Raw genomic sequence first — 23869 nt, 5'->3', positions numbered from 1 at the left:
GCATTTCTTCCCTCTTTCTCGATGGATGATTGGCTATACGTAACGAAGGCTAAACCTCTGGCAACAATGACATACAAATTTAAATACAAGCAAAGCAGTACACCTTTATGAACTCTGGAACCTCTCCACTTATAATTGTCATAATAAACAAACCAACAAAATATGTTAATAAATACAAAAACACTTCGATTATTAGTCTAACTCCCAAAATAAGTTTCCAAAGAAATTACAGTCTACTTTATAGGTCACAATCAGATTGACAAGATGTAGGGAATAGTTGGTAATTATCAAAAACATAGTAGACAAGCAATTTTTTGTTTATTGGCTATCTACCTATTTGCTGAAAAAAAAATAGCCGGTACCATATATTGGCTTTAAACCTTCACCAATAATTATCGTCAGAATGATGACTTCATGAGGCTCCACCCACTTTCGCCTCGTTATAATTCAGGATAACACTGAAGGCTACCATGGGCATTGTTGGATTAGAAAATTTAACTTCTGGCTATAAAAACCTAATTTCTTTTTTTTTTTGTTTTTTTTTTTTCTTGGAGTAGTTGTAAGAAGTGCTAAATGATCCTCAAGGATCCCAGCAGTTGGCCTAAACGTTTAATTCATGTATATTACTGCTATACTGTTGTGGCACTTACTGCTACAGTAGTATTACTACGCTAGCACTGATACCCCACCCACATCTATGTATTGTTCCGCCATTCATAAAGTCTTTGGGTTTCAGAGTCGATGGAGTTTCTGTATGGTGGATGGGCGGGGCAACTTTTAGTCAAAAGGTGTTTGTTTACCTTGCTTACGTAATGAATGTTTTTCGACTCTTGGCTCGTAATCATTGGCCATGGCGTCGGCTAGATCATTTTTACTCTATAAAAATTAAAACTATTGGGTTTAGGTTATTGATAATGCTGACAAAATTTGTGTGTGGTTGTAAAATATACATATGTCAACTTTCAGCTACATCCGATGCTTTGACAAGGAGCAAAGTCCAAAAAACCGTGTTACAGAGACCCTGAATCTCATAGTAGTGTTGGTTTAGAATGGATTGAATGACAAGTTAAGAGTATAAATATCTCACTTTCGTATATGAGACTTACCCAGTAAATATATAGCTATAGTTTCCAATGTTTGGTTGGAAACTATAGCTACATAATTACTGGGTAAGTAAATACAAAACCTTATTGTTTATAAAAATATCATTTTTTATATATGAGGGACTTACCCAGTAATATACAAACCTTATTTTATTATAAAAATAAAATTTTTATAATTTTCATGTCTTTTCATTTCAGTGCAGTCAACGTATCCTATCCAGGGACTGCAGTTGAATTAGTGTACTGTTTATTTTACTAGGTGCAGTGTATTACATGAAGAGTTTATATTAAATAATGCAAAATGCTTTATTGTCCTGACAAAGTCATTCCAGTTGATTGTATTGGGTGCTGCCATTCATTAGTAATTCAAGATACATTTTCTGTAGTTAGGGTGAAGTAGAGCATGTTTTATTTTACTTTTAACAGTTTGTGATATGTTTTCCAGGTTAGTGAGGTGGAAGATACTGACTTCGTTCTTCTTGAAGGTCTGAGAGCATCAGTATTTGCCCTGATGGCAGAAATGTTCACAAGCATTCCTATGGAAGCTTTGAAGCAGATACCAAATTACGATGTTATCAAACATTTGAAAATTGCAAATGCTTATTCCAAAATAAAGAAGATTATGGACAAAGGAAGAGAAGAAATTATTTCGAAGCCTGGACACAGTTCAACTAGTAGTGCTGTGGATAAAAGTCATGATCAGCTACCAGGTATAAAAAAAACGGAAAAAACCCAAAGCTTGAGTCCAAATAATGAACGTTACGTTCAAGCTCGTTATAGTGCACACATAGACACAGTTGATGAATCTCAAGATGTTTTGAGTAAACCAGTTTTTCAGTCGAAGGATGGATGTAGTTTTACTAGTAAGCCAATTAAAAGTGCTTCGCCTAAAAAGTCTTCATTTTCATTTAAGCAGATGAGCTGTGGAAGTGATAGTTTTCTAGGTGGAGTGAATCCCTCTCAAAGTACAAATATATCTAAGAAGGGTATTTTAAGTACTAATCCTAAGCAGGGAACGAGTAATAGTAAAGACCCTTCAATATCTGTTGGGGACAGCTTTTTTGATGTGTCATTCTCTCAGACTGTGCCACCTGCCAAGCGTCTTTCACAGTCACCGATGCCATCTCCAATTCCTTTGAAGCTTTCTCAGGGAATGAAGACTGCTTCTTCAAGTACACCTGTTTCAAAGACTGGAAGACTATCACCTGTATTCCCTTCATCATTTGCAAAGACCACAACCAAAAATGGTAGGGATTTAACTTCCTAATTATTAGTGTATTCGTTTACTAGTTTTGCACCTATTAACCCTTAAATGCGAAGGGACGTATTAAACGTCGAGTCAAAATGTCTCCCGTATGCCGAATGGACGTACCATATATGTTTTTTTAAAAATTCGCGGAAAAATACTTATAGGCCTACCAGCCAAAAACTTTTGAATCACGCGCCTTGGGGGATGCATGGAGTTCACGGATCAAACGCGTTGTTTTGTTTACAATTGTTACGCAGGCGCGCAAGCGCGAATTTCTTTCTTATCGCACTAAAAAGTATCAGTGACCACATCTCAAATTATTTCGTCACTTTGACATAATTTTTGCACCGTTTTAAATTATCCGTTCCATGAAGTATATATATGAAAATGTGCGCAATTTCATTTAGAATACAACAAAAAAATACTCATGATTGTAGCTTTTAGCAGTTTTGAAATATTTCCATATAAATAACGATAAGTGCCAAAATTTCAACCTTCGGTCAACTTTGACTCTACCGAAACGGTCGAAAAACGCAATTGTAAGCTAAAACGTTATATTGTAGTAATATTCAACTATTTACCTTAATTTTTGCAACAAATTGGAAGTCTCTAGCACAATATTTCGATTTATGGTGAATTTATGAAAAAAACTTTTTCCTTACGTCCGCGCGGTAACTCTTCCGAAAAAAATCATACATGCGATTGTGGTAATGTTTGCACCATTTTAAAATTAGCCATTACATAAAGTTTTATATGTGGAAATGTGCGCAATTTCATGCACAATACAACTAAAAACAACCCATGGTTGTAGCTTTTATCAGTTTTGAAATATTTTCATATAAAAAATAAGTGACAAATTTTCAACCTCGGTCAATTTTGACTCTACCGAAATGGTCGAAAAACGCAGTTGTAAGCTCAAAACTCTTATATTTTAGTAATATTCAATCATTTACCTTATTTTTCATGTAACAAATTGGAAGTCTCTAGCACAATATTTTGATTTATGGTGAATTTATGAAAAAAAATAAAATTTTCCTTACGTCCGCACGGTAACTCTTCCGAAAAAATCACACGTGCGATTGTGGTAATGTTTGCACCATTTTAAATTAGCCGTTACATAAAGTTTTATATATGAAAATGTGCGCAATTTTATGTAGAATACAACGAAAAATAATTGAAGGTTGTAGCTTTTCTCATTTTGAAATATTTGCATATAAATCACGATAAATAGAAAAAAAACCATGTTCGGTCAACAACTTTGACTCTACGAAATGGTCGAAAACGCAATTGTAAGCTAAAACTCTTATATTTTGTAATATTCAGTCATTTATCTTCATTTTGAAACAAATTGGAAGTCTCTAGCACAATATTTCGATTTATGGTGAATTTATGAAAAAAACTTTCCTTCCTTCCGCTCGCGGATTCTCCGCCATAAATCTCCGAATTGCGTACATCGCATTCTCGGAAAATTTGCTCAGTTTCATATCAGGCATTTCATCGAGTTTTATATATAAAAATGTGTGCAATTTCATGTAGAATAAAAGAAAAAATATTTGAAGGTTGTAGCTTTTCTAATTTCTGAAATAATTGCATATAAAACAATCGAAAATTTATAAAAAAAAAATTTCGACATTTGGTCATTTTTAACTCGTCGGAAATGGTCGAAAAACTGCAATTGTAAGCTAAAAATCTTACAGTATCGTAATATCCATCATTTAACTTCATCTTGAAACAAATTCGAAGTCTCTATAACAATATTTAGTTTGTTCATGAAACTTACCTGTCAGATATATATATAGCTGTATTTTTCCGAATCCGACAGAAAGAAATTTAAACACTTACGACACACGCAGTGGGAGTCAGGTGGTTAGTACCCATTCCCGCCGCTGGGAGGCGGGTATCAGGAATCATTCCCATTTTCTATTCATAATTTTTCTGTCGCCGGTGCTGGAAACACCTGTTTGCAGCACCTCCGTCAGATTTTGGAAACTTACTAGCTACTTGAGTATCCCTTTTGGTTTTCTTTGGTATCTGAATTGGATCGGTGGCTTGGCACACGTGACTTTGGTTTGAATTGATTTTGGTATTGAATTTTCTTTGATCAAGATGTCAGGGTCTAGTTCTACTAGCGCTAGATTTTGTTCGATGGCTGAATGTAGAGGTAGGCTTACTGAAAGCTTCAGTAGACCCACATTCTGTTTGTAAAGTGTGCAGGGGGAATGAATGTACGTTTGAAAGTCGTTGTAAGGAGTGTGAAAGACTAACAGAGTCGGAATGGAAGGCGTATGAAACCTATCTTAAGAAACTTGAACGAGATAGGTTAAGGAGGTCTTCCTCCAGGAGTGTTTCAGGTAGGCAAGATTTAAATTATTCTCCTGCTAACCCTCCTTCTGTAGATTATGCTCCTACCCCTGTAGTGTTGCCTCCGGCCCCTGAGACAGTGTCGGTAGAAGGTAATACGTTATCGCTAATTCTTGAATCGATTCGTAACTTAGAATCAAAAGTGTTAGCTCTGGAGAGCAAAAGTGAAGAAAAGTGCAGTGAAAGTGCCCCTTGTGTAGTGGAGGGTGCGTCAGATCGGCCTCATTTCGCCTCTAGACCTAGACCTCTGCTTGACTCCCAGATTACGGGGAGAGAGCATGTCGAAAGTCGAAGGAGGTTACGAGGAACCCCCACCGATCTGGCGTGCCTTCGGCAGCTTCTGACGAACATACCCAGACTGCCAAGGAGCGTGCGCGTGCACGTCTTCTCAACGGAGTGCTTTTCTTCTTCTGAAGCTTCCTCCCGCGCAAGGGGTGGAGCTCTCATACCGCATCACGTCCGCTGAAAAGGACGGCTCGCGTTCGGGACGCTTCACGTCCAAGTTGTTCTCCGGAACTTTGCTCGTCGCCTGATAGTGCGTTTGCTGCTTTCCTCCGAGAAGAAGCGTAAGGATTCGTCGGAGGCGGAGTCTTCCCTAGATGTTTCTTTCGAGCGCCGCAGTCGCTCTAAGGTGCGTGAAGCGGCGGTTCCTGGGAGTAGCAAGAAGGCGTCCCCTCGCCGCTGCTCTGCTCACAGGATCAGCCCATCCCCAGAAAAAAAAAGGAGGCTTCACCTACAAGCAAGATTCTTCAGTCTCTTCAGCAGCAACTTCGAGATGTTTTTTCCTTCGAGAAAGACTGCTCCACGTCGCCGTAAGGATGACAACCTTCCTGTGAAGAGGTCGAGGCGTTCTCCCTCTCCCTCTCCTCGCTCGTCTCTCTCTAGTTTGAGGTCTCCCTCTAGAGTTAGTCCTGCTCCCCAGCAACTTTCTAGAGGAGGCGAGAAATTCGTTTCTCGCTCTCGTGAAGCGGTTGTTTCCGCTGATACGAAACTTGTGGATAAGAAGCGAGTTTCCTTAGATGCAGAACGCGCTTCGGCGAAAGTCAAACGCGCTTTAGTGGACGCCGAACGTGACTCGGTGCAAGTTTCGCGAGCGCCAGTGGACGCTCAGCGAGTGTTAGTGGACGCTCGGCGCGCACCAGTGGACGCTCGGCGCGCACCAGTGGACGCTCGGCGCGCATCAGTGGACGCTCGGCGAGCATCGTGGCGCTCGGCGGCACCTGTGGATTCTCAGCGCGCACAAGTGGACGCCAGGTGTACACCTGTGGGGAGTTTGAGCGCGCTTCTGTCGGCGCCAGTAGATTGGCTTCGGACGCAAAACGCGCGCATACGGACACGTCAGTTTTCCACTTCCGCAAGCACAAGCGGAGGCGGGAACTCTTCCTGTTCGCCGTTCTTTCTCTTTTGAGAAAGCTCAGGACTCTTCTTTACTTCCTCCGACTTCTCCAGTGTCTGAAGAGGAAGTTAGTGACGCTTTCGTCGAAGTGGACGAAGAACAGCACTTGGCTCCAGTTTCGACGGACTACAAGGTTTTGACTCGTTTACTTCAGTCAGTCTTTGCAGACACCTTCCAACCTGAAGCTCCACGTACTCCTCCCTCTCAGTTTTCGTCTTCCAAAGCTGCTAAGATCTCGGGCTTTGTGAGGATGAAGAAGTCGCTTTCTACGAAGCAAGCTTTTAGGAAGGTCCATGATTGGATGGAAAAGAGGAAAGCTTCAGGCAAGACTTCTTTCGCTTTACCACCTTCAAGACTTGGTGGCAAAGCTGGTATGTGGTATGAGACGGGAGAAAACGTCGGAGTTAAGCTTCCAGCCTCAGCTCAAGGAGACTTTGGTAGCATTGTAGACGCCACCAGAAGATCTTTTTTGTCTTCCTCGAAGGTCTCGTGGACACATGCGAGTTAGACTTTCACCTTAAAGGCCTCTTCAGGACACTAGAGGTCTTTAATTTTCTTGATGGTGCCTGGGGGTATTGGATGCCAGGTCCAGGAGTTCTGATTCCATCACTCTGGGGGAGCTGTCCAGTGTATTGTCTTGCATGGACAAGGCCGTCAGGGATGGTTCTGAGGAATTGGCTGCCCATTTCAGCACGGGACTGCTTAAGAAAAGAGCACTTTTTTGCAATTTTGTTTCACTGCAAAGTCGGTCTCACCAGCGCAAAAAGCGGATCTTCTTTTTCGGCGCCTTTCCTCAGAACATCTCTTCCCCCAGTCTATGGTAAAGGACATAGCAGCCAGTCTCCAGGAGAAAGCAACTCAAGACCTCCTGGCTCAGTCTTCTAGGAAGCCTGCTACTTCTTCGGGCTTCTGGGTCCTCTGCTTGAAGAAGTCCGAAGCCCTTTCGACCCGCTTCTTCCTCGAAGCCAGCCCCTCGAGGAAGAGGCTCTTTCAGAGGCAAGACTCCCGCTCCTTCCAAGAGCAAGAAGTGAGAGGGAAGTCCTTCAGACACCGGTAGGAGCCAGACTTCTACATTTCGCGGAAGCTTGGGAAGAGAGTGCCGACGCTTGGTCTCTGGACATCGTCAAGAAGGGGTACAGAATTCCTTTCCTGTCGTTACCCCCGCTGTCTTCGACACCAAAGGATTTGTCTCCGTCGTATCAGGGAGAAAAACAGACAGTGCTTCACGATCTATTAGATCAAATGATCGAGAAGCAGGCAGTGGAACAAGTCTTCGACCGGAGTTCTCCGGGGTTCTACAACCGTCTGTTCCTAGTGCCGAAGCAGTCAGGGGGGTGGCGCCCCGTTCTGGATGTCAGCAGTCTGAATCGCTTCGTTACCAAGCAGAAGTTCAAGATGGGAGGACACCTCAATCCGTGCTTGCAGCTTTAAGACCAGGGGATTGGATGGTCTCGTTAGACCTTCAGGAACGATACTTTCACGTCCCCATCCATCCCCGTTCAAGGAAATACCTGCGGTTTGTCCTGAAAGGGGAGATTTTCCAATTCAGGGCACTCTGCTTCGGTCTCAGCACGGCGCCGATGGTGTTCACCGTTCTTATGAAGAACGTTGCGAGGTGGCTCCATCTTGCGGATATAAGGACTCTCTCTACCTAGATGACTGGCTTATTTCGAGCCTCATCGCCAGACAGGTGTCTGAAGGACCTGCACACGACTCTGTCGTTAGCGAAGTCCCTGGGACTTCTGGTCAATCTCGAGAAGTCGCATCTGACTCCTTCTCAATCCTTAGTCTATCTGGGGATTCAGATGGACTCAGTGGCTTTTCGGGCTTTTCCGTCCCAGGGGCGACAACTTCAATGCCTGGACAAAGTGTCGGCCTTTCTGGGGAAGGAAACATGCTCGGTGAGGGAATGGATGAGTCTGCTGGGGACCATTTCCTCACTGGAGAAGTTTGTTTCTCTGGGAAGGTTGCACCTCCGACCACTTCAGTTCTTCCTCTCAAGCAATTGGTCACGCAAACAGGATCTAGAAGAGGGTCTTGCTTTTGACGGAAGAAGTGAAAAAAGCACCTCAAATGGTGGTTGGATCCAAAGAAGCTTGCGGAAGGAATCTTTCGCTCAAGCTTCGGAACCCCGACCTAGTGTTGTTCTCCGACGCGTCCTCCACCGGTTGGGGAGCAACACTGGGAGGGAGAGAAGTGTCAGGCACCTGGAGAGGGGAACAGGTGTCCTGGCACATCAATCTCTAAAAGAACTCTCAGCGGTTTACCTCGCTCTGAGGTTCTTCGAGGAGGAAGTCTCCAGCAAAGTGGTTCAGATAAACTCGGACAACACCACAGCCTTGGCATACCTCAGGAAACAGGGGGGGAACTCACTCTCATTCTCTGTTCGTCATCGCGAGGAATATCCTGATGTGGGCGAAGGCGCAAAACGTCACGATTCTGACAAGGTTTTGTGTCAGGCGTGGAAAACGTGCGAGCGGACCTTCTCAGTCGGCAAGGACAGCTTCTGCCGACGGAATGGACCCTTCATCAGGAAGTATGCCAGGCGCTATGGAAGCTGTGGGGACGTCCTCATGTGGACGTTTTCGCAACTTCCGAACGAAGAGACTTCCGCTGTATTGCTCCCCAGTTCTGGACCCGGGAGCAGTGGCAGTAGACGCCCTACTGTGGAATTGGTCGGGACTAGACGTTTACGCTTTTCCCCCATTCAAAATACTCGGGGAAGTAATGAGGAAGTTCGCTGCATCAGAAGGAGCGAGAATGACCCTCATCGCCCCCTTCTGGCCAGCGGCCGACTGGTTCACGGAGGTGATGTCCTTCCTAATAGACTTTCCGAGGACTCTGCCCCTAAGGAAAGATCTACTCAGACAGCCCCACTTCGAGAGGTACCACAAAAACCTCCCCGCTCTGAGTCTGACTGCGTTCAGACTATCAAGAAGTTGGCCAGAGCGAGGGGTTTTTCAAGACCTGTGGCAACGGCGATTGCCAACGCAAGGAGGCCCTCCTCAGTCGCAGTTTACCAAATTCAAAAGTGGGCTGTCTTAGAAGTTGGTGCAAAAGGAAGGCATTTCCTCCACCTCAACCTCTGTGAGCCAGATAGCAGATTTCCTTCTTCATCTTAGGAAGAAGCGAAACTAGCCGTTCCCACGATTAAAGGCTACAGAAGCGTGCTTTCTGTGGTCTTCAGACATAGAGGACTCGACTTAGCGAATGATAAAGACATTCATGATCTCATTAGATCATTTGAGACTGTGAAAGTTCTCCAACCTAAGGTACCATCGTGGAACTTAGACGTGGTACTGAAGTTCCTCATGTCGAGTCAATTTGAACCGCTCCATTTAGCCTCGCTTAGGAATCTTACTAAGAAGACTATTTTCCTAACCGCTCTGGCGACGGCGAAGAGGGTTAGCGAAATTCAAGTCATAAGCAAGCATATTGGGTTCAAGGATCATAGTGCAGTTTGTTCCTTAAGTCCTACGTTCTTGGCAAAGAACGAGAACCCTTCCAACCCTTGGCCGAGAACGTTTTGAGATCAAGGGGTTGTCGGAGCTAGTGGGACCTGAAGCTGAGAGAGTCCTGTGCCCTGTCAGGGCTCTCAAGTTTTATTTGCAGAGAACTAGCGCATGCAGAGGTTCTTCGGAGAACTTGTGGTGCTCTGTGAAAAAAACCAGATCTTCCGATGTCGAAGAATGCACTGGCGTTCTTCTTAAGAAGTACGGTTAAGGAAGCCCATGAAAAGTGTGGTGAAAGTGACATGGAGCTTCTGAAAAGTGAAAGCCCACGAGTTGAGGGCTATTGCTACTTCGGTGGCTTTTCACAAGAATATGGCAATCAAAGACATTTTGAGCGCCACTTATTGGCGAAGCAATTCGGTGTTCGCTTCACACTACCTGCGGGAGGTGAAAGCAACATACGAAAATTGTTACTCGCTAGGACCATACGTCGCTGCAGACACTGTTTTGGGGGCAGGAGGTAGCGCTCATCCTATCCTTTAATGGTTTAGGGGAGTTTTTAACTTGTGTTATGGTTGTGGGTTGACCGCCTGCGGCGGATCTCCCTTCCATTAGCTTAGTCTATGTGGGATACTTTTTGGTAAGCTACGCCAGGTGGTTTGGTTTTTACTTCACGTTGCCCTCATTTGTATGGTCTATGGTCTAGTCACGTCGTGGTCTCGCCCCTGTTGACAGATCATCTGGAGTGCACCAGCTATATAGGTCTCTACCTCGCTGGCAACTCTAGTAGCACAAGCAGACTTACGCGGCAGTAACCTCGAAGTCAGCTATGCTAACAGGTAGGAATCAAGATATCAATTATCTGCATATATATGTTTCCTAAAATCTTCTATTCTGTCTACTCCCACCACCAAAGGTGGGATTCAGCTATATATATATCTGACAGGTAAGTTTCATGAACAAAATGATATTGTAATGATACAATTAAGTTTGTTCATACTTACCTGGCAAGATATATATAATCAAGTACCCACCACCTCCCTCAGGAGACAGTGAAATAAAAAATTATGAATAGAAAATGGAATGATTCCTGATACCCGCCTCCCAGCGGCGGAATGGGTACTAACCACCTGACTCCCACTGCGTGTGTCGTAAGTGTTTAAATTTCTGTCGGATTCGGAAAAATACAGCTTATATATATATCTGCCATGGTAAGTATGAACAAACTTAATTGTATCATTACAATATCATATTTATGGTGAATTAAAAAAAAAAAATATTTTTTACGTCCGCTCGTTACGAATTCATGCATCATTTTGTGATAATATTTTCTATGTGTTGCTTTTATCGTTTTACAATGGTTATATACAAAAAAAGATCGCAATTTAGTTTACATTACAATGAAAAAAAAGTAACTTGTTACCTTTAACCGTTTTGCGCACAGCGCGATTTGAATACAATTATATATGAAATTTCATTTTTGCGCTATCTATATTGCATTATTTATATATGATAATGATAATTTTTATCATTTCTGATGGTTGCATACTAACTCAGGCAATGACAAAAAAAGGAGCCAAAAATGAACTCTTAATCTTCAAAACTAAGCGCGCTGTGATTTTTTTGAAAAAATTAAATTATTTTTTCCGCTTCCGCGCTCACTCCAAACCGGCCCCGGCATTCGGGAGAGGTTTTTCGATTTGATTTTTACCGCTTTGGCGTTTAAGGGTTAACTAGTATTATTTTATTATATGAGTTATTTGTATTTATTACTTAAATAATTTTGTAAATTGAGAAGCCTTTACTATGCATGTACAGTCCTACAAATTGTACACTTGTCTCTCTTTCTGTGAGTCTGCCATTGAGTCACTTTGTTGATTTTTCCCAGGAATGCAGTTTTCAAGGTTTCAGGTGTGCATTTATTCGTTTCTCTTTTCATTAATTTTATTTTTTTGGGTGTGATGGTTTTGATTAGTGTCATGTCTGGCAATAGTTCATTTTCATTGGTGGTTGTGAAATTTCATACTGTAGTTAATTAAGGTTCTGTTATTGGATGTGTATTATTTTTTCACAATTATAAATCGTGTAATGATAGTCTAAATGCTTGTCAATTCACATTCTAGACACTAAAAGGATATATATAGGCCATCTGTGCAACAGTGCTTCAAAGTGCTCATACTGGCAGCAGTTTCATCCAAAGATGTATGCACTTGAAATAAGGTAACCAGACTTCTGAGACAAAATCGGGGACTTTTTCGGTGCAGAGGCGTAAGAACCTCCAAAACATGCCATGTTGTTCAGTGAAAAACTAAAATGGGGACACTGCCTTACCATCATAAACAGCATTCAAAAAGTTTCACTCACCCTATTTATCCTAAATTACAAAGGAATTGAATAAAAATTCAATTGATTAAATCAAGGATGCTATAATTTAATGACTCCTTTCCAGTGATTGAACAGTATTAAAATTGTCTACGGGCAAAACACCGCTGGATGGCAGAGAGTGGAGGAGCTGGCTGGTTGCTAGCGGGAAGGCAAGAGGGGATTCAGTCAGGACGTACATGATGATACTGACGATGGTTTGGCGGGAAATTTGGTTATATGTTTCTTGAAGGTAATCTTGCAAATTATGCTGTGAAAGAAACCTGTTTATCATTTCCTCAGTTTATATACACTGTACACTGTACAGTGCGAGTAGTATGGTGTGCAACTAAGATAGTTTGGTCAACCATTTTTTTTTTTTCTCTATTCCAATTTTGGATCTTGAAGTCACAGTGAGAACCAGGGACATTTCTGGGGACAGGTCACTGAAAATGGGGACTGTCCCTGGAAACCAGGGACGTCTGGTCACCCTAACTTGAAATAGACCTGTTGTTTTTTGCTCCCAAGAACTTTTCCAGTTTATTTTCATTTAACAATTTGCCAGTTATCCTGCAATTTCAACTTTTTGTGCTGTTCCTTTTATTGACAAATTTTCATAATTATTAAGCCTTTCAGCCAATCAGTTTGGTGATTGATAGCTTATTCAGGCCTTACAATTAATGTCTTATTGCTACTGACTTATAAATTGCACCATTTGTTTGAATGGCCTGTTTGTTTGCTTGTTCTTCAGCTGTGGATTGCTAGATATTGTATTAACTGTATTCCAATTTTGGGATAGCATTAAGCTAGCTCTTCTAGGTTAGGGTATAGTGTATTAGAGCCCATTCTCATTATAGGACATCTCTTCTGATGAGTAGCATACTGAGCGTGTGTCATCATAGGGGATCACCTCAAAGGATGTCTCTTCTGTTGGAAATGCTCGTTTCCTTTGGCAGCATGAGACATCTATTTCTACAGTATAATTACTTTGTTAGTGCACAAGTTAACAGTAGGATATTTAGAATGTACCTGCATAGAGCATATTTTCATAGGACATCCCTTGGGTTATCCTGTTTTCTCCTCTGTCTACTTGGAAGACCCATGTTAGACCTCTTTGCTACACGTTCAACAGGAAGCTAGAGGTCTACTGTTCTTGGTCCCAGATCTGTTTGCTGGAGCAGAGGACTCCCTTCTGCATACAGGCCGAAAATCGTCGTAAGCCGGAACGACACTTGGAAATATATGCCTTAAACTAATAACAAGTTAAAGAGACCTTACCTGTGTGACATGCAAGTGTTGCATGATGTGTAGTGTGGTTATTTCAATGCCAAAGGATGGTTCTTGAAGGTATATATTCTTTATTATACTCTTGTGACACTATAAAGCACAATCTTGAAGTATTACCAAGTCCTTAGTTGACTTTAATATATGTACACTAATACACTTAATCCTTAGGTTAGATTATACACTATACACTATTTACACGGTACTAATCCTTTGGTAGTACATCCTGGAGTACACTAAAATCCCAGTCTGGTAGCTCTGGAAGGGTAAAAGTATAACACAATTAGTACAAAATACTACACAAAGTCCTGAATGCAATATGTTAAATTATAGATATCAAGAGTAAAAAGAGTTAATGTATGTTAATTAATCCTTACTTTTAGTTTATAATTCCTTACTTTGAGTTATATCAAGAGTAAAAAAGTTAATGTATGTGAATTAATTCCTTACTTTTAGTTTGAAATTTGTTGTGCTATGTAACCCTGGATGCACAAAGTCTTGTGTGGCCCCATAGCCTACATCATTCAGGGGGTTCTGGAATGTACAAAAAATAATTATGTCAGTAAGTACTCTATGCATAGTAAGTTACATACAGTAATATGCACCATACAGTGGTTTAATATTACATATATAACATGTAAACAAAACTTAGTTAATGTATGTTAATTAATTCCTTACTTATTTTAGTTTAAATTTGTTGTGCTATGTAACCCTGGATGCACAAAGTCTTATGTGGCCCCATAGCCTACATCATTCAGGGGGGTTCTGGAATGTACAAAAAATAATTTTTGTCAGTAAGTACTCTATGCATAGTAAGTTACATACAGTAATATGCACCATACAGTGGTTTAATATCAACTGGTATGCATGTTGTAAAATGATTGTCTACACCCCCTGTTCAGCAGGGAGTGTACGTAATTCCATGAGGGACCTTGATCACTTATCCCATGTGAGAGATCTTGGTCACTTTTTTTTAGTATAAAACTTACTTAATGTATGTTAATTACTACTATGTATAATTCCTTACCTTTATCCACTGTAGTAGTTTACTGTTGTCGTGCTATGTTATGTAGTAGTAACCCTGGACAAAGTTTTATGTGGCCCCATAAGCCTGCATCATGGAGGGGTCCTGGTTTTCTGGAATGTACCAAAAAAGTATCAAAGTTAAGTCATGTATGTATGTTTTTAGTAAGTTACATACAGTAACCATACGTACAGTGGTTTATAAACATGTATGTACATAATCAAACTTGGTTGGAAATTCCTGTAAAAGTTTATGTACGTATGTAATACTGTATGTAAAAACCTTACTGTTCATACTTTTGTTACACTCATGTTACTTTGATACATATGCTTTCCTGAAGGGTTTTTTTTTTCCATCCAAAAATGGTGCTTGTACTTGTAGTTATCCCTTGATGACACTTGTAATTTGTTAGTAACAACCTGGAGTTGTGTGAAAAATGTTGGTTCTGGAAGGAAAAATAACAAAATTAGTGTACAAAATATACACTAGAAAGAAAGTCGTGAATGCAATATGTTAATTACTGTAGATATCAAGAGTTACTAAAAGAGTAATGTATGTTAATTAATTCCTTGCTTTTAGTTTAAAGGAATGTTTGTGCTATGGTAACCCTGGATGCAAAAAAGCAAGTCTATGCATAGTAAGGTTACATACAGTAATATGCACCATACAGTGGTTTAATATCAACTGGTATGCATGTTGTAAATGATTTGTCTACACCCCCTGTTCAGCAGGGAGTGTACGTAATTCCATGAGGACCTTGATCACTTATCCCATGTGAGAGATCTTGGTCACCTTTTTTTAGTATAAAACTTACTTAATGTATGTTAATTACTAACTATGTATAATTCCTTACCTTTAATACCTGTAGTAGTTTACTGTTGTCGTGCTATGTTATGTAGTAGTAACCCTGGACAAAGTTTTATGTGGCCCCATAGCCTGCATCATGGAGGGGGTCCTGGTTTTCTGGAATGTACCAAAAAAGTATCAAAGTTAAGTCAGTATGTATGTTTAGTAAGTTACATACAGTAACCATACGTACAGTGGTTTATAACATGTTATGTACATAATCAAAACTTGGTTGGAAATGGTGTAAAAAAAAAAGTTATGTACGTATGTAATACTGTATGTAAAAACCTTACTGTTCATACTTTGTTACACTACATGTTACATTTGATACATATGCTTTCCTGAAGGGTTTTTTCCATCCAAATGGTGCTTGTACTTGTAGTTATCCCTTGATGACACTTGTAATTTGTTAGTAACAACCTGGAGTTGTGTGAAAAATGTTGGTTCTGGAAGGAAAAAGTAACAAAATTAGTGTACAAAAATAAAAAAATACACTACAGAAAGTCCGTGAATGCAATATGTTAATTACTGTAGATTTATATCAAGAGTACTAAAAGAGTAATGTATGTTAATTAATTCCTTACTTTTAGTTTAAAGTTGTTGTGCTATGTAACCCTGGATGCACAAAGTCTTATGGTGGCCCCATAGCCTACATCTTAGTCAGGGGACTCTGGAATGTACAAAAAATAATTTGTCAGTAAGTCCTCTATGCAGAGTAAGTTACATACAGTAATATGCACCATACAGTGATTTAATATCACATATAAACATGTAGTATAAAACTTAATTTAGAAATTCCTTACATAACTTACCAACTTTTAGTGAGTCTCAAAGCTGTTACCTAGGTTGTGGGAGATGGAGGTGGAGGTGTAGAGCATTCATGACAAGGATGCATCCAACCTAACTTCAGTGTGCTTTATCACAGATAACAGGCTAGGATGATGGGCAGTCTGGAATGAAGAATTAATATTAAAGGACAGTAATGTACCCACTTAGGTGTACAAAGTTTATTGTACGTATGCAAAACAGTAAAACACAATTGAGAATTCCTTACCTCCAGCAAAATGAAGACATGTAGGCTATGTAGAGGTCTGGTTTATGTAAGTCACAGGTGCATGCCCAAGTCTGGAAGAATGATAAGTTAGTAACATTATGATTATAGTATGTATGTTACATACATAACATGGTTATTACATATGTAATAATAAAACATTAATAAAAAAAATGTCCTAACCAAATTCTAGTGGTTGGCTTGCTACTGGAATGGGCATTAATGGTAGATGAGTGGGTGGCTGGTGGGCTATGGAGTGGGATGGGCAGGTGCTTGGGAGTCTGGAATGATAAAAAATATATAAAATGATAGAGTTTACTACTGTAACTACTGCACATGTTATTACTGTTTTGCATATGTAGTGTGTAATACTTATGTACAATATAAAAAATGAAGAATTCTTTTACCTGAAGGAATGGTGAGTGATACTACTCGTACAACTGATTTGGGCTCTGGAGAGGTGATACTACTCGTATCAACTGATGAGGGAACATCTAGATCTGGAAAGATGATAGGGTACATAAATATAATGGGGGTGGATGTAACTGTAGCATGTACACTTTTAATAAAATTTCTATTAGCAATTTAAAAACATTTTATACAAATTTGTTAAGGATTCCTTACCTGATGAATAGGGCGAGGCATCAAAACCATGGAAAGGCTCAGGGTCATCTGGGTCGCTGTCACTATCAAAGGGGTCTGAAATGAAAAAAAAAAATAATAAGGTTATGCAACATCAAACACATTGTACCACTATGTAAGTTAGTGTACGTAGTATGTAGGGTGTAAACAATTTCCAACATGAAAATGAGAAAAATGAAATTGCTTACCTGATTGTACACATACAGGTGGACGGGCTGCTACAGAGGGTCCAGGTACAGGGGGATCTGGAACTGTCACAGGTAGTACAGGGAGATCTGGAACTGTCACAGGTAGTACAGGGAGATCTGGAACTGTCACAGGTAGTACAGGGGGATCTGGAAACTGTCACCACTTCTGCAATAAAATTACAAATGATAAAAATTAATGAAGTTACAATTTACTCTTACATTTAGTTGTTACATTAAAAAATTAACACATTTTATATGTAACATATGTAAACACATGAATTAGTAAAACAGTTCAAATTGAATTCCTTAACAGACTAGGAGTGGGAGGTGGTGGTACTGGAGACTTGTGAAAGAAAGTGTCAAGCCTGGACTGCACACGTTCTCTTCGTCTGCTTCTCCTTCAGGGTCTTGTAGAAAGTTACTAAGTCTAACATTCCACGTTTTATTTTGTCAAACCTGGCAACGTTAGGGTCTTCTGCCTCAAAAGAAGCCAAGGCTCTCTCCAGATGAGTAAAACCCTCTGACAAGCCTTTCACAGTTAATGACCTGGCTTTTGGCTCTGGTGCCGCCTCCTCTTCCTCAATCATTTGCTGTTCAAGTTCAAGTAAGTCCTCTGCAGACAATTCCTCTCCATGGGATGCCAGCAGCTCTGTTACATCATCAGGTTCAAGATCTAGTTTCAGCCTCTTGCTTAGCCCTACGATCTTCCTCGTCACAGTCTCGACGTCTTCTGCCTGGTCAAAGCCTTCAAAACTGTGCACAAACTGTGGACACAGTTTCTTCCAGCCCCATTTAAAAGTGGTCGTCTTCACCTCGTCCCAAGCACTTGCAATATTTTTCCACTGCATCAGCAATGTTGTAGCCCTTCCAGAATTGCTTCAGTGTCAACTCCTTGTTAGCTTCTATGGCCCCAAAGCAAACGTATGGTCCTTCTAAGGTAGTAAGCCTTGAAATTAGCTATTACTCCCTGGTCCATTGGCTGTATCAGCAATGTGGTATTGGGTGGGAGGTACACCACCTTCACATTAGGGTGCATGTCGCTCAAATTTGAAGGGTGACCAGGGGCATTGTCCAGGACTAAGAGGGCCTTAAAAGGCAGACCCTTCGAAGTCAAATACCGTTCCACTGCTGGCACGAAATGGTCATTGAACCAATCTTCGAAGACCATCAAGGTAACCCAAGCCTTTTTATTTGATTTCCAAATCACAGGGAGTTGACTCTTGAAAATGCCCTTGAATGCCCTGGGATTCTCGGCCAAATACACCAGCAAGGGCTTCAGTTTCAATCGCCACTTGCATTGGCCCCAAACAGCAAAGTCAGTCGCTCCTTTCCAGCTTTATGGCCAGGTGCTGACTTCTCCTTGGAAAGGTACGTTCGATTTGGCATTCTTTTCCAAAATAATCCAGTCTCATCCACATTAAAGACTTGGTCAGCCGTGTAGCACCATCCTTAATTATCTCGGACAAACCACCAGGAAAACTACCTGCTGCTTCGCTATCAGCACTAGCAGCTTCACCTTGCAGCTTCACATTATGCAAATTTGCACGAGCCTTAAAACGGTTAAACCAACCTCTACTCGCGGTAAATTCACCACCAGCACTGCCTTCTCCAAACTTTTTCACTACTGCCTCATGCAGCGCTCTAGCCTTCTCCTGGATCACACTTAAGCTCACGGGAACACGTCGCTGGTTCTGGTCCTCCAGCCAGATCATCAGGAGCTTCTCCATTTCAACAATGCTCTGGCTACGTTGCTTCTCGTTTATCACCGTTGACTTCATCGGTGCAGTATCCTTAACGTGCTTCAGAATACGTTCCTTGTCCTTCACAATGGTTACCACCGTGGTCCTGCTCAAGCCTAAAGAACGGCCTATTTCGGTGTTAGTTTCTCCCTTCTCCGAACGCTTCACCACGTCATATTTTACCTCCATCGTGATGACCTTCCTCTTCTTGGATGAACTATCATCGGAGGAAGTACTTTGGCGTTTAGGAGCCATTGTAAATTTGCGAAAATGGCAAGGAAAATCAGCAACGTCTTAGCACACAACCGACTGAACTTCAGGCAGGCACGCGATTGAAGTGGCGTCCTTTGGTATTGTTACGCTTAGCGTCCTTGACCGTTCGAGGTCGTTGTTCGGTCAGTTTACCATATAGTTTAATAGCGTTAATTAATTTATGTGCCTCCGCTCAAAAACTAGTTCTGCGTATGAGGTATCGTTAAAAAGCATAACAAAACGTCGTAACCTTGGAATTTGCGTTGTAATCTAACCAGAAACTTAGTTTTTTTAATTATGTACTGGAAACAAGCAAGGATTTTTTCATTATTTGCGCTTTTGGACTTTTTTAAACTGCGCATCCCAAGCTAGTGTATTCATTCGCCCGCAAACTAGTTCCGCATATGCGGCGTAACTAAAAAAAATTTAAAAAATACGAAAAAAAAAGTGTCGAAAATCATCATAACCTCAAAATTTTTGTTGTAATGTAACCAAAAACATATTTTTATTATATACTGTGCTAAACTATAAAGGATTTTTATCATAGCATGCGTTTTTTAAAAGCGTCGTTAACTCGGAGCGTCGGAAGCGTCAGCGTCGTAACCTCGGAACAAGCGTCGTAACCCAGGACGGATTTTCCATTGAATATTTAAGAAAAAGCGTCGTAACCTCGGAACGTCGTAAGCCGGAACCGTCGTAAGCCGGGGACCGCCTTACTACTGGGAACATTCAGGGAGGTTGGAGGACGAAGTGCCCCATCACTCTTTCTCAAAACTCCTGAAGACCCAGGAAAGCTGCCTTCAACTCAAACACAGTGATGTGGAGTTATTTGTCCTGTGCGCTCCATGCCCCTGAGGCCAGGAGCTCTTCGAGATGAACACTCCAACCTTCGGAGGAGGTGTCCGAGAACAGGAGCAGATCTGGAGGAGGCGTCTGAGAACAGGAGCAGATCCGGAGGGGGTGAATGAAGAGAAATTCCATTGTTTGGTTCCAAAGTCTTACGATGACCCTCATAGCTCCTTGTTGCCCCAAGCTGAGTGGCCAAGAGAGATTCCACCTTAGGACAACCTTCTCCACCGGTCTCATGTGGAGAGATACCGCCAATTGGTAGAATCTATCTTTTCATGTCTGGAGTCTTTTCAGTATCTCTTTTGAGCGAGAGATCTTTCTTGTGGAGGAATGGAGATCTAATAACTACTCTCAAGCTCTTCTACTGCTGTGGCTCTGAAAGCCTGCAAAATCCCCAAAATGGCAAAATGGGGAGGTTACAATTACTTTCACTTCTCATCTCTGCATCAGCAGGTGGAATTGAGTGTAAAAATGTTCTTTGAAAACCTAACTGATGATTTCTCTCTCCCTCAGGGGGGGAGGGGGTGAGAGTGTATGGCTGTCAGCCTCCCTGCACTAAATCTCTTTTTCGGGAGGTATAAACTTGGACACACCACCATCATGTAGCAGCAGAACTGAAGGCTATGCCAAACACCAACTTGCCTTTATCAATTAGCACATGTTTGGATGTTGTGCCCTTAGTGCCTGATGTTATTTTAACTGGTGGTTCTCTTAGTGAGCATGGCACACAATCTCCAATGTCTGATGTTGTCCTTCAAGGTAGCACATGTTTGTTCAAATGATGTACAGGCTCCAGCTTATGATGTTATCTGTAAGATAGCTCATTTAGCATGCATGATGCAAGCATTCCGGTTTGTAATGATTCTTCAGGAAGTACACTTTCTGCTATTTTTTCTCCTATTTTTGCCACTTTGGATTCTTTGCAAAGAGTGAAAAATTTATAGCACTTTCCATATTAGGGCTTGCCATAGAGTATTTTTAAAAATTATAGCTCCTCCAAGGAGACCAAGCTTTATCCTTTGCTAGGTCTCTTAACTCATCTTGTGCATTACATACTAGCCAGGTGAAGCACCTTGTGACTCCAAACATGATGCCTAAAGCAGCTGTTGTAAGTCCTTGAAGCACTTGTCATTAGATGGTTGGCAGGCACAGTCTTGCAAGGCTTTCCTGGACACCTGTCCTCATGCTTCATGTTTCCTTTCAGTGACTGCAGACTCTGTACCATTATATATACCAATGTTTTGCTTGCAACCTAGTCTTTCCACTTCGTTTTTACGGAGGTTGCTTTCTAACCTTGTTTGATTTCAGTCTTCCACTCATCCTGAGGTACTTGACTTAGCTCTGGAGGCTTTGAACGACTTTGCCATCCCACCTATATTGACATTCTGGCAATATTTCATTAATGAGTGTGGAATAAAACTTTATTTTGTAAAGCAAGATTTAAATTACAAACCCATTAATCCTAGAGTAAGTACCCACCTCCCTTCTGTTACTATTGCTTTTTAGAAAAAATGTAGTAGAGGTTTTTCAGTCTTTACTAATACAAGGATGTTATGATGTGTTTCCATGTCTGAGGAAATAGGCAGTTTACACTACAACATATGATTACAGTGATGGATTTGTGTGAAAAGACTTGTTTGCAATAATAAATATTTAGGTGTTACAGAGTCTCTCTCCATTGCCATGAACTTTTTAAAGATTTTATGATGTTTTTTTTTTCTCCAGTCCCTGTAGAAATACCTAATGGAACTCAGATGATTCTTGACCCTGACACACAGGCATTCAATGATGATTTTGACTTGGAATATATTGATGAAAACACGGAGGTTGTACAAGATGAGGTTAGTGTGATGGTCATTGTTTTTATCATTTTAATTTTTCAGTTATGCCTGTAAAGATTTCATGGTAGTATTGTACAGTCAAGGATGAGGGAGTTGGACAACTAGGTAGGAAGATACTAAAAGGCAGGAAGCAATATGGCTTGGAGCTGAGAGAATGAACTGTATTGTCCAAAGTTTCTTACCAAGCACACAGTAGCTGTCGTCTCCTATGGGGAGGGCATAAGTAAATGGGTTTTGATGTATAGATCTTGAAAATTAAATAAATATATTACATCCTCTGTATTTTTCTTTATATTTTGGACTCATTTAGTATCTTAAGATCATTGTTCATATTGGTCTTAGGTATATTTGGACTAGATCTAAAAAAATTATTTTTCCTCTAGATTTTATTGCTATTATGTGGATTGACTTTAATTACAAAAGGTAGTGTCTGTTTAAAAATTTCGTATATTTCTAACAGCCATGGAGGTCAGCAAACAAAAAAAAGATAGTTGATTTTGATGACGACCTTGATGAATCTGTAACTTTGGCATCAGGTGCACAGTAAGTATTATGTTATTTCTTTATTTCCCTGATTTTATACAAATGATATCAAATTTTTGTAAGATGCTTGGTAATAAAGTAGGCATTCAGAAAGTATATGTCTTGAAATATTTGACAAGTTAGTTACTTTGATTACTGTAATGAGTTAGTGATTTATTGGTATTAATAATTTTAATATAACCCCTGTGTCAATTCAGCAGAGCACTGAATAGCTAGTTTCAGATATTTGTTGTGATAGTATTGATTTTATTTTAAAGAGCAAACTTTATTAGATGGTCAAGTGAAGATTTAGTTTTTAAGACCTTTAATTTGTTTATTTGTGTCATTAGAACAGGAAGCCTGTGTGTATGTGTGAAAGGTGATAAGCTCACAATATCACTTTTGAGTTGTTTACTGTGTTCCAAAATGTAGTTGTGTAGAGGGGATAGAATGGATTAAGGGGTTGTGCTAAAGATGAAAATGGAAAATATAAGTTATCCTGTAACTGAAGTGCAGTTGGTATTCCAAATTGTTACATTGAAAGTTTCATTTGTCCTAGCCATACCAGACATGAGAGATTGACCTCTATCAGAAGGGATAAAAGAAAGCATTCCAAAAAATGTGAACAGTTGTTAAAGGCAACTGCTTACTGTATTAGATGTACGTATTGTCAAAGTAGGATTTACAAAAGAAATTTGCTGTAAGTTACTGTTTAATAAAAATTTATGTTGGATATAAATAGAGGACCATTGAAGTGATCATTTGGCCTTTCAAAAGGAGTATTTGGTCTTGATTAAGTCACCTGGGTGGACTTTGTGGAATTGCTGCTGTATCTTTGTTTATATAAGGGCACAAGATGCTTCCTTGGCCTTGAAATGCTAAACTGAATAAAGGAACTTCTGTTTGCATACAATACAAGTTATATTTGTGATGTGCCAGGATTGTACAAAGAATTGTGAAGTTCTTTCCATGCTTCAGAGCCTGCTGCTTAGCAATAAATGTAGAGCTGGAGTCAGCAGCATGATTGTCCGAGCTTGGACAATGTAAGATGTAATGAAAGAGTAGCATGATAACTCATGATAATATATTGCAGTTTTGTTATTCTTGATCTTTTCAGCTTCTTTTCCAACATACCAAAATGCAACTGATTTCTGGTTTGTTATTAGATTAGAATATGTATATGCCTAATAAGAAAATGTTTCCACTTACACAATGCCTCATCATTGACATTCAACTAATTTTTGGTCAGTGAATGCTTGTATTTGGCTTGGCAATGCTATGATATGTAGCATGGTCTGGCATGTTCATTTCAACAATGATGAAAGAGAAAGCATGTTTCTCAGAGCTGGTAGGTTGGGTATTCGATTATTATGCTAATATCTTCCATGAACTAATCAACTTGATTTTCTGACATACTGTGGCCTCAGTAGTACATATATGCCAACGTATCACAATACTTGTAGCTTCTTTTATCATTCCACCTGTAACTTTGGAAAGCAGCTACTCCACATAGGCCATCTATAATGTTGGGAGGCAGATATTCCTTTTGTTACCACAAAGGGTATCCTTCCAAACTGATAAAATCCTCCATATATTTTGAAAGTAGTGTAGGGTTTGTCTTCTGCTTTTATTGGAATTTGACGGTAAGCACTTTACAGGTTGAGTGTACTCAATTCTTAACAAGCAATTGTGCTCACCAATTCATGAAT

The 23869-nt window shown here is 40.4% G+C and overlaps 1 protein-coding gene across 1 annotated transcript in view; it reads left to right on the top strand.

Moving 5' to 3' along the window:
* The window catches only part of LOC135221351 (uncharacterized), a 219911-nt gene that overhangs the window by 95452 nt on the left and 100590 nt on the right, over positions 1-23869 (top strand). The window contains 3 exon segments of the mRNA XM_064259153.1: positions 1549-2350; positions 21523-21638; positions 22099-22181. Of these exon segments, the coding sequence (XP_064115223.1) occupies positions 1549-2350; positions 21523-21638; positions 22099-22181 (1001 nt within the window).

This window comes from Macrobrachium nipponense, chromosome 2 (genome assembly GCF_015104395.2).
Source record: "Macrobrachium nipponense isolate FS-2020 chromosome 2, ASM1510439v2, whole genome shotgun sequence".
Classification (NCBI taxonomy): Eukaryota; Metazoa; Arthropoda; class Malacostraca; order Decapoda; family Palaemonidae; genus Macrobrachium; species Macrobrachium nipponense.
This window is presented reverse-complemented; position numbering and strand designations above follow the sequence as displayed.